The 15212-nt window shown below is 31.9% G+C and overlaps 1 protein-coding gene across 1 annotated transcript in view; it reads left to right on the plus strand.

Moving 5' to 3' along the window:
• Positions 1-10697, plus strand: part of LOC106463640 (profilin-1-like) — a 20983-nt gene extending 10286 nt beyond the window's left edge. The window contains exons 2-4 of the mRNA XM_013923691.2: positions 7788-7962; positions 9337-9434; positions 10010-10697. Coding sequence (XP_013779145.1) covers positions 7788-7962; positions 9337-9434 — 273 coding nt within the window. The 3' untranslated portion in view covers positions 10010-10697. The remainder of the gene's footprint in view (positions 1-7787; positions 7963-9336; positions 9435-10009) is intronic.
• Positions 10698-15212: the final 4515 nt, after the last annotated feature.

Genomic DNA, 15212 nt, shown 5'->3' on the forward strand with positions numbered 1-15212 from the left:
CATTTGTGGCACAGTGCAGCAGCGGGCCAGATGAACTGACCTTGTGGGCCGTAGTTTGGTGACCCCTGGTCTATAGCATAAGTAAACTTCAAATCATGAACTCCTTATGGTATTTTATAAATGTTAATATTGACATACTTTGGTGTTGGAGCAACTTCAGTACTATACAGTACTTGTGCATTTCAAAGTCCATGAGTAATTATAAACATCCAATGTGAAATGCATTTTAACTACCAAGTGTTTTGTGTATAATGCTCAACTACATTGATCTTACAAGCTAACTTACATGAAACTACAATGCAACTGTAAATCAGACTCTTGATGTATATGTATAAGGTGTTATATTATGCTGTTGTGAAAAATGTCGTTATTTCAGTTTAAACAATAACCCTACATGTTCAACTCCATTTACATGTACAAAACTATATATATAAAAATAAAACTTTTTGTGCTGAAGTTGCAAACATATATTTTAATGATTAAACAGTTATTATGCTGAAATAATTATTCTTTAGATAAATTGAAATATGAGCATGTAAATTTATGTGTGAGATACAAAATAATTTTTACACTGAGGTCTCATAACATGGCACTTTAACTTTGGAAGATTTAAATAAATTGATAAAAATGTTAATTTCCAGAAACTTCACAGTAGGTAGTGGGAATCTGCAACAGTGGGTACTACATTTTATTTCGGATAGTTGTCATGTAAATTTACTTTATAAAATTTTTACTGTTTTTTTATGAGAGAGGAATGTATAGATGTAACAATTAGGTGTTTCAACCAGATACCATATACCCTGCCAAGTCCTTTGGCTGAATAAACATATATTTCACTGCCAAACAGATGATACTTTTATTTAAGCAACCAATTTCGTTACTTTCACGGGACAATGGAAACTATGGGGTATACTTCTAAGTGAGTATGAAACGAAATAGAAAATTTAGGAAAAGGTTAATTAAGCTGAGTAGAATCCAGTAACAATACATTAATCATTAATAATTCCTGATGAATACTTATCCTGCTTATGAAGAATGTATTCTAATCATTTTAAGTAAGAATTTAAGAACAGTATACTAAATTAAGTATATTCATTACTTGGTGGAGATCTGTGTGTGTGTGTTGTATACTTGAATCACAAGTTAATATTAATGTCAGCAGAGAGTCAGTAAGCAAAACATGCACAAACCTCTCATTTGCAAAACACTTACTGGTCTTTGAAGCTCTGACTTTGTTGCTGATTGCTACCACATTTAAAGTGACAGTCTAATCTATTATTGCTGTATAAACTGAACAGACACACATTTTCAGTGCTATCTTAATTAGTATGAAGATCTGTATCAGCCCTTGTCAGTGTATATAGTGAGTTCTTGTTCTCAGAAGCTGGCAGCATTTGAGACAAACAGAAATTGGTTATTACTTCAACAAAAGGCAGATCAGGTACTGTCCTTATATCACAATCTCATACATTTAAGTACTGAATAAATATATCTGAATGAAATATCTTATTGAAAGAATGAACACTGCAGTATGTCTCCAATAAAAATAAGGTGAACATAATATCCTGAAATAAGCATATTTTTACAAGAATGCAAAACAAAAATATTCAATAGTTTTTATGACAACAGATTGATTAATGTGTAATGATAAGAAAATATGCCTTACATTTAAACACTTAATGAATATTACTTTAAGAACTGGAGTTGCTGATTAATAATTATTTTGTAAAAAAATTTATGGAAATACTTAATTATACAGATAAAAATTATAGTTTATAAAATTGTGGTATTTGTTTATCTTACTAAAAAAATTGTAATTAACTTTGGAAGATAAAATTAAACAGTTTTATGCACACAAACACAAAACGTTATTGATAATTTAGCTTGCTTGATAATTTAATAATTTTACTACAAAAATTTAAACGTTTTATTTCTATTCTACATTCATAAAGTATTAATTAATTTACACTTTGTGTGTTAATTTTGTTATTTATAACTTTCTAGTGCCTGTAGTTTGTTTTAAGTTATACATTTTTTTGATAAATATATGAAAACTTCAACTATTCTCTTGCACAATAGGTACAAATGTTCAGAAAAACAAACCAACAAGTTGGATACAAGATGCTGATGAAAAATTCATTATAACCCTGAAGAATTACACTTTACTTAGCTTCAGAATCAAAATAAAGTACACAAAACTTATTTCTGTTCATTGATGTTTAAATTTGTCTGCTTCCTGAAACATAAGCAAATTTAGTTGGCAATCCAGGAAACAGCAGGTGTTTCGAACACCTGTATTTGTGAAACAGCCATTGGGCTTTCCATAGGGGGTGAATACCTCTGTTGATATAGTACTTTGACTATAGGCTGTGATAGTTTAGACAACCCTGTTATGTTTACTGAATACAAGAAGCTGGTTATCTAGAATGTGTTAACAACCTCTTCACTTGATGAATCATTAAGTTAGCATGTTTGTGTTATTTTAACCATTTGTAAAATATTTTCTCCTGCAAGTGTCAAAGTTTGAATATTTTTTACCTGACAATAACTGCTTAAATCTGAATGTAGGACACATAAGCTTTCAAAGCAAAGAAATGGGAAACATCAGTCAGTTTTCCGTTAGTTATCCTGTAGTACTGTGGTTACACTTGCTTTGGAATGTGAATGAAACATTAATGGGCCACTAAATATTTACAGAAATGCTGGCAATTAGACCAATCACTGTTATGGTTATTAGCCTATAGAGTTACCTGAGTCTGATTATTAATTAGCTAATTTTTGAAATTATTATTATTAGATACTAATTACCAATTAGTTTATTTCCTATGTTTCAGTTGCTAGCTACTGTTGTTTTCCTGAGAGGGACTAATAATTTGATGGCAGGAACTGGAACTCAGTCTTTGGTATCCTTGTTAGAATGGTGGGTGTACTATCCTCTCATCAGGGCCCACATCCCACTGAGACTTGAATGAACTGCTTCAATGATTTCAAGAGTTTTGGTTGCTTCTGCATTGCTATAGGTTGACTAAATGTGTTATCAGTGAGGAACATAAGGTTTCTTTTGTTCTCGTGTAATTCTTATCCCATTATATTAGTTTTATCCAATTTTATTGTATGATCTTCTCTGACATGATGAGGTATTGCAGCCTGGTACATCTGTATTACAGACTTACTTTGGTTTTGTCATTACATGTATACTAGACTCTACATTCCCAAGGGATGTTGTAAAAGGTGTTTTCCACTTCTTTGTTTGGTGTTCTGCTGACAGTAATGTATTATGTTATAACTTCTGAAGATTGTTTTAACTTTTTCCATTTTTTTTTTCTCTCTCTTCTCTCCTTCTTCTTCCAGCTTATTTTTTGTTTCTATTATTAATATTCTTTATAAAATGGTCAGGGTATTCATTGTCACTGAGTATTGTAGTGATTTGCTATTCTTATTCTTATTAGCAATCTTCTATATTACATATCTTGTTCATTCTGTAGACTGGATAATCTAGTTTGATTTGTAGTTGATGTATATATAAATTCCCTGTAAACTCCTGTGGCATCTTAGTAATCAACACATCTAGGAATGGGAGTTTATATTACTGTAATTCTATGAATTGCTAAATGTTCTCTGTTCAGGTGGTTCACGAATTTTGAAATCTCATCTGTAATATGTGGCTATTTTGTATCGAAAAACAAATCATGCAATAAAACAGAATAACATTAAACTATAGGACATGAATCACATAAGAAAAAGGAAAATTAAAGTAGTCTCTACTTCTACCAAACTAATAACACAAACAATCTAGTATATAAAACTCGCCACAACTTGCATACCTATCCTGAAGCCATTCAAAGAGTTGATTCATATTGTAATAGGTTATATCACAAATTAATAGCACACCAGCCTTTCTAACAAGAAGACTTGAGATTGAATTCTGGTTCCTGTTATCACATGCAATCCCCCCTTCTCAGGACTTTGCTGATGACAACAGCAGATTAGCAGCTGAAATTTAGGATATTATCTTGTTATTAATTAATGCTTAAGCATATATTTACTAACCATGACATTGACTGTTGTAGCGGGAGGTCTGTATGGAATTACAAACCACAACTTCTTAAAACTGAATAAGGGCTGTTAGTTTGCTGTTTATAAAGAGGTGTGTTGCTGAATCACAAGAATTTTAAACTAAGGATTATCAAAACTTGAGTCATTTAGAATTATTGTGAATATTTGTCAGAAAACGGTTCTTTAAAGTTGCAGACAAAGGTTGTCAGATCATAGTTATTGGTGGTCATGTAAGGAGGTTAACATAAATTTTTGAAATGGTTTATTGCATATGTTTTTTTTTGCATAAATATTTTAAAGTACTGGTATATTAGAGTAAGTACTTAGATGTGAATGAATGGCTAGTTTTACAAAATGATAGGTTTGAAACTCACTACTACAAAAACTGACTTGTACTATTTTGGAAGTAGATAAATTTATAGGAGATTATGGAATTAATTAAACCATAATACAAACTAAATTAATTGTACAACTAGTATATTGGCTTTTACATGGTGTCTACAAAATCCTGTTCCAGTTTTAAAAGTTTATTACAACAAAACCATAAGAGCCAGAACTATGCAGTTTTTAGCACTTTTTGCTTAACTAATGAAGTTTTTCTCATGTAATTGAAGTTTCCAGTTGTTAATGATTGAAGTTTGAATGAAGATGGCAACTACACAGGAGAAAGCTCAATGTGTCATCTGGTTTGCAGAGTCAAGATCAGTGACAATTGTGTAACAGGATTACTGTTGTCAATATGGCAAGGTTCCTCCCTCCAAACCCAGTATTAGGAGGTGGTTTCACAAGTTTCCTGATAGAGGAAGTGTGACTGACCTGCCTTGAAGTGGATGTCCAGATGTTTCTTAAGAAACCGGTGCTAATGTCCAGGAGACATTCCAATGCAGCCCTAGAAAGTCCATTCCTCATGCTCCAAGTGAACTCTAGCTACCAAGATCACACAAGTCCTACACAAGAGATTACATCTTTACACACACAGAAGTGCACAAATTGAGCTCTCTCCTTTGTAGTTGTCATCTCTGTCAAATTTCAATCATTAGCAACTGGACAATTTGATTACAATCTGTGAATCAAGAAAAATCTTCATTAGTTAAGCAACAAGGTGCTAAAAACTGCATAGTTCTAGCTCTTTTGGTTTTATTCTAATAAACTTTAAAAACCAGAACAGGACTTTGTGAACACCCTGTATTTTGATATTGAATATCATGACAAATATAAACCTTTAAGATAATTATAGAGGCACCTGTAGATTTGTACACACATATTTTGTATATGTTTTAGTAGAACATATTTCATTGTATCCACTGGAGGGAAGAGTAATAAATTATTACCACCTCAAGACATTTAATATTATTTGTCTTGCTTTGAGGAAAGGGTTATAAGTTTTTACATGGGGATGGGGGTGCTATATATTGTATTTCATACCAAGATGAGATATGTCAAACTATTATGTTCCTTGTTATCTGTAAAATATCTGTTTTTTCTGACTGGTAAAATAACATTAATAGTCGATTAAGCTAGACACTATACATTGAATATTGTATTAAGCTATTTTGTCAGTATGGTAATTAATCATGGTTCATCTGTTTTTCTACCAGTTATATCATGCCTCAAAGGCCGTATGGAAGATTTTAATACTATTTCTTTCATTAGAAGCCCAAGTAACAATGAAAACAGATAAAAGTATTTTCTAAATGGTAGTAATATGTGTGAAATAAATGTTAAAATATTATCATAAAGTGGTAATTTGAAGATTGTCATCTCTACATTTTAATACTTTACATTTCAAATTTCGAGTTTTCCCATGGATTTCATCATAAAGAGATTTTTATACAGAATTTATTTATTTATTTATAGGATATTAAAAATCCTTAAAGGAGACACAATCTTGTTAGTTTATCTTTGCTATATTTTTTAAATTTCTGTTCTGCGTTATGTAACTAGAAGGTGCACACGGAGTGAAACGTTTTTTTTTCTAAAAATAACTATTATACGTATATGTGTATGAACTTGAACCTCTTATGAAGAGACATGTTTGTGATGATATAGAAGCCGAAATGTGTATCCAAATTATGGACTGTCTGCTTCTAAAAATAATTATATCGTGTGTTACACAAGGTAAGTGTTTCGATACTCTATTCAAGGTTTCTCTACAGCTACTAGTCGTCATGCTATTGGTATTGTTAGTAATTATACTTAAGAAAAATCATGTGACTAGATTATGTAATTTATAAATAGTCCACGTACTGTGGGGTGACAGATGTGCACAACATGAGTCACGTGAAAACCAGTGACGGGTTTGACAACTTTCTAGTGCGTGTATGAGCTGGGCTTAGATGTGAACAACAGCATTTTTAGTGTTTTTTTTTTAAACATCTAATTTAACAACTAGTTTTTCAGAATAATTAGAATTGTTCCCCCTTAGCGGGGATATATGTATAACTTTCTTTTTAACACATTAACTTGTTTCTCTCCCTCTCTCTTTAACAGGCAATATGTTAAAATAACCGCATTCGTAACAGAAAGAAAAGAAATGCATGAAATGGATTTATTTGTTAATGTTTGTGGAATAAGGCTTTAAAGTGTTCTGTAATTATAACCTGCAAGCCTTTTAAGCAGATATTAGAATCGCTTGTTAAATTCCGTCTCGGTAAGCGATGCAATAGTTTTTGGTCTCGTCATCCATTTGAGAGACTGAATCATAAATACAACACACTGGATGGTATAAATTTCAAATAATAATAAAACCATGGAGGTGTGTTGTTCATTCCCTTTGTAGATTGTTTAGTCATTTCTCTTACAATTCATTGTAATGTTAAGCTTCCCTTTGTAGATTATGTAGTCGTTTCTCTTGCAATCTACTGTGACTTCAAGCTCCCCTGTGTAGTTTATTGGTTTTTCTTTTTCAATTTACTGCAACATTAAGTGATACTGTTTAGATTCATAAACCTTTCCTTCCTTATTATTTTATGACAGTTATTTGATTAGCAGAATTGAACACGTATTTAATATTTTGATGTGACCAAGTATATTAATATAATAGAAGTGTATCGTTTTTAGATTTTGTAGTTTGCTTTTACATACAACTTAGTACACACTGTGATGGTAAATTTATATGTCGCCATTTTGACATTACGCGTATTTAGGATGTGGGTGTGGCCTCCGCTGGAGGTCACCGCATGTAGCGAAATATTATACTAGGTGTTATTTACTTTATTAAATCTTAATAAATTGAGAACTTTTATCCTTTTTTTACAGTATTATGCCATTTCGAAGTAAAAATAATTGTTGGAGTTTTTTAATTAAAGTATAAAAGTAGATATAAAAAAACGCTTAACCAAACAAGTGCTTTTTTTTAAATAGGTTATAAAATATCGTGCCATTCGGAGACTTACGAAGTTTTTCGTTGCAAATTGAATTAAAGCTAACACTTTACTTGATTAGTTAATTTCCCAGATTAAGTAAAGTCGCATTCTGTTTCCATATTTCTAAGAATTATTGGTTGTTTTTGCTGTGGTATGTTAAAATATTGGGAACTGATATATTTTCTTTTTTACCAATTTATATGAAAGGATATTTAGATGTTGTATAATAAAATACAACCGTTGTTTCTGTAGTGTGAAATACATATTTATGGTAACATTGTTTCAATTCTTTATAAATAATAAATGTGATGACTTGTTTATTAAATTGTTATTTTAAGTATTTTACATGTTTTGAAATATTTTCAGATAACTGAGACAGAAGTCAGATCAATTATAGAAAAAATGAAGTCCAACCCCACATTGTTCCAAGAAACTGGTATTCACATTGGAGCAGAAAAGTACATCTGTTTAAAAGCAGAAGACAATCTTTTACGAGGCAGGAAGGGAAGTTCAGCACTTTGTATAGTTACCACAGAACAATGTAAGTCTTCTCATTCATACTGCTTGTAAGTTACTGTGATAACCACTTATAGAGCCTTAGTTGATATCGTGGTAGTTTGAGTTGTCAAAAAGCGCTTTACTAGCAAGTGCTTTAGTGTAGTTGGTAGAGCACCTGTTTGACATACCAGAGGTCCCAGGTTCAATTCTGCAACCACAATATTATTTATTGTAGTTTCTTTGCATAAGAACCAGTTTTGACCTGGGAAGGGTTAAAGAATGAGTGAACGTTTTTCCTTTAACCTTCTGAATATGTTTAAAATCTAGAATCAATTTTCTGTTATTTTTTCTTTTGACAGGACCAGTGTAATTGCATAATGAGTAAGTTTTTTAGCTGGATTGCTACTCATGCTGTAACTTTTAAAGCTAGTATTGGCATTGTTTTAAATTAAGCCTATAAAACTAATATTCTACATTGAAATGCATGTGTGACTATCTAATGATCATTTTCTTAGGCCCATATTTAATTTTTTCACCTGTTACTTTGATTAAAAAAAGATTGTGCCACTTAAATAAACTGAAGAGTCTATCCCCCATCCCATACTTCTGCTTATGGTAGCCATTTGTAGACAGATAATTCATTAATTGAATATGGTATATGACCTCAATTTTTAAAAATAACCCATGAATAGAGAATTAATTATTAAAAACAAAATAGCTGTAAGATATTCACTTATTGTTTTTCAGAAAATTTAGTGAACTGCTATTTCTTTAACATGACTTGTGTATCCTCCATTTTGTCTTTTTACCACAATAAGTGAAAAGGTCTTGTTTATTTGGTATGGAAGTATAACAGCAAGTAATGAGATAGAACAAACTTTTTGTTGTTGTCGTTAGATTTCTCTGAGTAGCATCAGTAATGTAAATAAAATCCAGGGTGTTTTTGTTGAGCTGTTAAACATTTTACTTTTTCTGTACCATTAATTATGAAGCCAAAGTTGAATCAGACACAACGGTCATAGTATAAGACTATGTTTGCTAAGTCTTTGTTAGAATGAGAAGGACTTAAACTTAAAATTTTTAGTAAAAACTATTCAAGGTAATAATAACAGTAGGCTGAGAATAACTCAAACATAGAACCTTATTATAAAGATATAGATATTTTAAACTAATCCAGAATGTGTTTCTGTTAGATTGAGCAAAACTTAAGCCTAGAACCCTAATGTCGAGATCTTACTGTTAAAAGTAAATGGGTTTGGTGATTGTTTATGTAATAAAGATCAGGTGCTTTATTAGAACAAAGACTTGTAGAGAACACTAAGATCACTGTTCATACACTATATGTAAAAGTATAAATATATTTTATGATTTTTTCTTTATTTGTAACAGGAAAAACAAGTTCTTTCTTTTTTTATAGGTCTTATTGCAGCAGCTACAACTGATGGTGTCCCTCCAGGGAGGCTTAATATGGTTGTAGAGAGATTAGGAGACTACTTGAGAATGTCAGGCTACTGAGTAAGTTACTTCACACAGTGTGTTTAGTGTTGAGTTATAGAAAGCACAGTATGCATATCAGTTAGTGGTGAGTCAGTTCTTGGTGTAATCATTTCATGTTGACATTTCTGCCAGGTCTAAGTTGAAGGTTTGTACATATTTGTTGTTTTAATTGAGCTAAAATATGTTGGAGAATCTTTCATATTTGTGTAGTGTTTACTTGATTGTTAAACTTTGAATAATAGATCAAAATATTTTTTATATCATGACATGAACCAATGAATCTCTGTAATAAGGTGTTTGTTGCAGTTTATAGTAGTAAAAGTTTCTGTAGTTAATTAATTCTGTTATTTTTGAGGATTTATGCATTTTGCTTCATACAGTCGTGACCCATATAATTTGTGATTAAAAAACTGATGTCTATGTATTTGCATCCTGATACTTGGTTTAGTACTATAGTAATCAGCAGTAGAAACTTTTATTTTTCAGTTACTGTTTGAATTTTGTTATAGATTTATGAATATTTAATATACTTATGATTCATTGGTATGCAAGTTTTTGACTTATATTTTTTTAATTATGTCCTTTTCATGTAGGTGTTTCCACCTTCCAACAGTGTAAGAACTTCCACTTCCTGTCAAGGCTTCCAGCACAAAATGTCAGTGTTTTCAGTCCAACCTGTATATCATAATGCCAACCCATTCTTTCTTTGACCTCTGCAGTACTTACATTGGACTGAATTCTGGATGTGCTAGTCATAATAGTGATATTTAGAGGAAGTGGAAGAAGGAAAGTGTTACTTCATGGCCTAGGATATTCTTGTATGTCTTGCATTGTGCTTCAGTCATTGATTTTATACAGTTTCACCCCAGCTTAAGTAGTTCCAATTGCAAAAAAAAAAGAAGAGTAAAGCTATGCAGTAGATTATTGTCTACCACCAAGAAAATATTCGTGTCAGTCTTTTAAACTAATATTTCTTAATATCTGAGCTGAACAAATGTGTTTTGACATTGCTTTTAACCTCTAAAGGTTAACAATTTTTTTTTACTTACATGTGAGATTTAAAAATTGTTTGTCATTGAATAAAGCTTAACCTTTTTTTTTGTGTAAAAGTATTGTTGCATTTAAAACAATAAGAGCAGCTTTCAGTGTCAATCTTTTTTTTTTAAGATTGCATAATATATTCCTTGTGCCAAGGGCTAATATCACGTACTGGATTCTATCGTACAGTTTTGTATCAAGCTTTCTGGGTATCGTAATATAATAAATATTCATTCCAGTGAATGTGTGGAAAATTTGTGATTCCTACTTGAGTTATGCCCCATACACATTTAGAATAAACTCACTGAAGCTTAAAGCTAAAATAAACGTGAATAATTTGACAGCCTATAGGATTGACAGGAAATGCTGACCTCCCCAAAGCCAGAGGCATAGAGTCTGGAACCATGCATTCATGAAATTCACTTGAGTTTGTTTTTAGCAATACAAACTTGTTTCAGAGTTGTAAATGCATTGGGGGGAAAAATTAATCCAACAAAATTATTAATTTCAGTTTCTTTGTCAAACATATCCAAACATTTTCACAGATTTATATAATTCTATCAGTATGCACTTACCATACACACATGTAATGAGCTTTTTCAAGAATCCTTATTGAAAAACCCGTATCAAGAAATAGCCAACTAAAGTTGTATGTTTGGTCTTGAATTATTTCAAATCTGTCTTCACTAACTACAATTAAAACAACAAGAGCTCTAATTTCTTTTAAAAAACTTCAAAAACAGTTGTCTTTTTCTTAGGCTATTCTAAAAGTAAGCTTCAGTTTTGTTTCATACTCCATAAGGCTTGTTCTAAAGTACATAACACATTAATTTTAAACTTATGCATCAGATGAGTGGCATAATAAGAAAATTAACATACTTATAAATGTCAAGAAAAACAGATTTTAAAGTGTTAATTTCTAAAAGAAATTTCTTGGTAATAGTTTTTCTGGATTGACACAGACCATCGTGGTTTTTCAACAATCAGAATAGCTTTGATGCATTCAGCATTAAAAAAAATGTTCAGTGAATCTAAACTGGCCTCTGTGTGCATATTCTACAACCATTGAAAATTGTTTGACTAAATAACTTGTTTATAAAGCACTAAATGTAATACACTGAAATGCTTTTATATATATACTTGATTTTTTACAAAGGTTTTATTGAAAGAAAATTGGTAAATTTTTGGGTTAATTTAAGTAGTTTATCGCATTGTAAACAAACTGAATGTCTATAGTTCTTTGACATTCGTGGAAGTACAAGATTTATGTGCTGTACACAACAGGCGTGCATTTTTGTACTGAGGCAGGTGATTACTTAGGTTTTAGGTGGTGTTGGTAGGAATATAAGATTTTTTTACACAGGTGCTGCTTTTTACCAGCCATAGTTTGTTTGTTTCAAGTTAAGCACAAAACTACACAACGGGCTATCTGTGATCTGCCCACTATGGTTATCAAAACCCGGTTCCTAGCGTTGTAAGTCCGCAGACATACTGCTATGCCACTGGTGGTGGTGGCGGCATACTTTGAAATAATTTTCAAATTGAATAGGTCTTGTTGTTCATTTAAAAGGACTATTTTTTAACAACAGAGAAAGTTGTTCAAGGGATTTTTACAATCTAGGGAGGGGTGCAGTGTTGTAGGCTATGTTTTTATTACTCGGACGTTTTTATTGCTGGCCAGAGAGAACTTTTACATCACTTGCTGGGCGTGGCTTAATGACTAGAAAAGTTTCTTGAAAGTTTAGTGATTTTACCAGTTGAAAACTAAAAACACAACTTACACGAGAAATCATGATTAATTTGTATGTTAGTGAGTTCGTCTGTTACTGTAGTGAATATTGAGTTTGTGTTTCAACAAAATACAAAAGATATGGAAAAAATCTTTTCGTATGAGAGAAGTTATCATTAAGTGAAATTGTATTGGCGTCAACTGTGAATTTAATCTTATCAGTGAACTTTAATAAAACTAATTTGTAGAACTTGAATTTCAACAAATAAAGTGCGTAAGATGTTCTTAAATGAACTGAATTTTGCATTATTATAACCGAATAATCCATAAGAACCGCCTAACAACAGAAATCGTTACAACAGCTCGATACCTACACAGTTTCCTGTTGAGGAAACTAGCAGCTTCTGTTAATCTAACAGTACGATAATGTATTTTGCATATTTTTTCCGAGGATATTATCTAGTAACTTTGATACATATTTCTACAACATGTCAACCTGAGGGTCGCTGGTTCGAATCCCGTCACACCAAACATGCTCGCCCTTTCAGCCGTGGGAGCGTTATAAAGTGCGGTCAATCCCACTATTCGTTGGTAAAAGAGTAGCCCAAGAGTTGGCGGTGGGTGGTGATGACTAGCTGCCTTCCCTCTAGTCTTACACTGCTAAATTAGGGACGGCTAGTGCAGATAGCCCTCGTGTAGCTTTGCGCGAAATTCAAAAACAAACAAACCAAACTATAACGTGCATAAGGTGAAAGTTTTCTTATAAGTTAAACGCCATGTTCTCTACAAAGCTATATTATGGACTTAGATATTCATTAAAGTAATTATTAAGTTAACCATTAATATTTTAATCGTTTCATGTAATACAAATAATGTTGTGAAAACGTGTACTGCAAAACTGGGAATGTAAGAAGTACCTTGTGTTAAAATATTGATCAGAAATGTATTTCGCGTGGTTGAGAAGTTCGACCTGAAAACGGAAGACCTAAAAAGCACATATTAAGGAATGTCATATTCTAAAAATGTACGTACTGAGTATATTGTCTTAACGCTCAGCTTGATAAATACAGGTGAGTTCCATTTTTTTTGTTTTGCTTCTTGAAGTATCAGTAACTTTGTTCCCATAAATATATTTCATAGACAGTTACAGCATTCAGATAAGAAGAAAAAAATTAAAAAGATAGAAAACTGGCAAGCTAACAATGCTCTAATAGTATTAACAAATAAGATCTGGAAAAAAAAAAACTGGGTCACTCAAGTCAGTTCCCAATTCGTGTTTCTGGTTCCAAGCACGTGCCAGGTCATTATGACAAGGTAACGGCTTGTCTGGTTTAATACAATTAACTATAGGTGGCAGCACATACACGACTAATGAATGGATGTATGTGTTAACACTTGATTCAAGAGTTATCTAATGTGTATCAAAGCTTGCCCTGGTGATAAATAACATTATTTTGTGTGTTATTTGGTCCAAAGAAAGAAAACTTGCACTTTTTTTTTACAAAGCAGTTTTAAGAAACCGTTCAGAATATGTAGATTTTTTACCAAGACACAACAATGGACAGTCATTATGACTTCATATTATTAGTTTCAATCCCGATAGCTATTTTATTTCTTCATGATTACAAAAAAAAAATCTGTGTCCCAGTAGATGGTCCATTTACAACAAAGACGCACGTGGTGGCTTGTGTTCTGTTTTTGGTTTTAATACAAGTTTATTTACTATGGACGGAAATGTTAAAAGCTCACATGAGTGTGGACACGCTATCACTTGGACTATGGTCAAAATCATAAGAGATGAAAATGTCATAAATCGAATAAATTATATCTACTTCGGGGGAAAAAACAGTAAAAATAGTGAGTGTGTTGTCTCAAGACACTATGTTTCACGAATTTGTTTTGACCCATCAATTTCGTTAGAGCTTTGAGTAGAAGGTTTTTTTTCTTAAGTACAAAATATGCTTAATTCAATTTCTAGCCCCAATATCTTATTACTAGGCTGGCTTTTCGTGTTTCCGAATACTTCTTCACGGCCAGCATGAAACATATTGTTACGTATCTGGTCGTTTGTTAATTTCCGGTATAAATTCTTTCCGAGAAACTTCAGCGATACAAGTCCTTTCTTAATTAAACTAATTTATTCTTTCTCTATACAACTTTGTAATACATATAATTTCCACAGTCACTTTAAACTTAACAACCTTTATAACACACGCTACAAATCATTGATTCACACACTTTACTTACGGTGACTCAATTACCTATCTCTTCAATCTATATTTTTCGCTGGCTTTATTTGCCGGGCTTATATACTAAAAAAAGAGGGCGCCTGGAACAAACTAGAGTTGCCAGGAAAATTCATGATCCTTCGAGAAACTCCAGCGTTGCGTGACTTCCGCTGTCGTAACAATATTTACAGGTAATTAAAACGGTGTAGCTTTCATTTCCAAACTGTGTATACAAAGCTGTATTATCGTCTTTTCGCTTGTTTTATTTCTGTATTTTCTTTGTTAGTTTCAATTTTAATTTAAAAACAGCAAACGAGTAGCACAGCAGTTTCAACAAACTTCAAAATATATTGTGTAGATCAACAAAGTAAAAAATACTCCAATAAATTTTAGCCTATCAATTTGGTGATAACCCTTCCATCTGACCAATTTTCGATAAAAAGAATTTTTTACACATTTTTCATACATTTGAAACGTATATAGCCTCATTTTGCACTTGGATAGTAGTGGTTCACGAAAGGCTATGTTGTGCCCAGATCTCATAATATTCATTCTGACGTCACAGTTTTTTTACATCGCCCTCCTTTTTTCTAACGACGCACATACATAATTCGTAGTCACAACCTGGGTCAACTACTCGCATACGAGACATTGAATATGTATTGAGATGAATAAACTGCTTAAAAAGCTTGTTAATGTTAGATCATATGATAAAATGTATCTCTCAGTCGACTAATGACTTCTATATTACTACCACGAGGAAAAGATGAATATTCAATGACCGATATCTTAGAAAGTAGA

The sequence above is a fragment of the Limulus polyphemus genome, unplaced genomic scaffold (assembly GCF_000517525.1).
Source record: "Limulus polyphemus unplaced genomic scaffold, Limulus_polyphemus-2.1.2 Scaffold1451, whole genome shotgun sequence".
Lineage (NCBI taxonomy): Eukaryota > Metazoa > Arthropoda > Merostomata > Xiphosura > Limulidae > Limulus > Limulus polyphemus.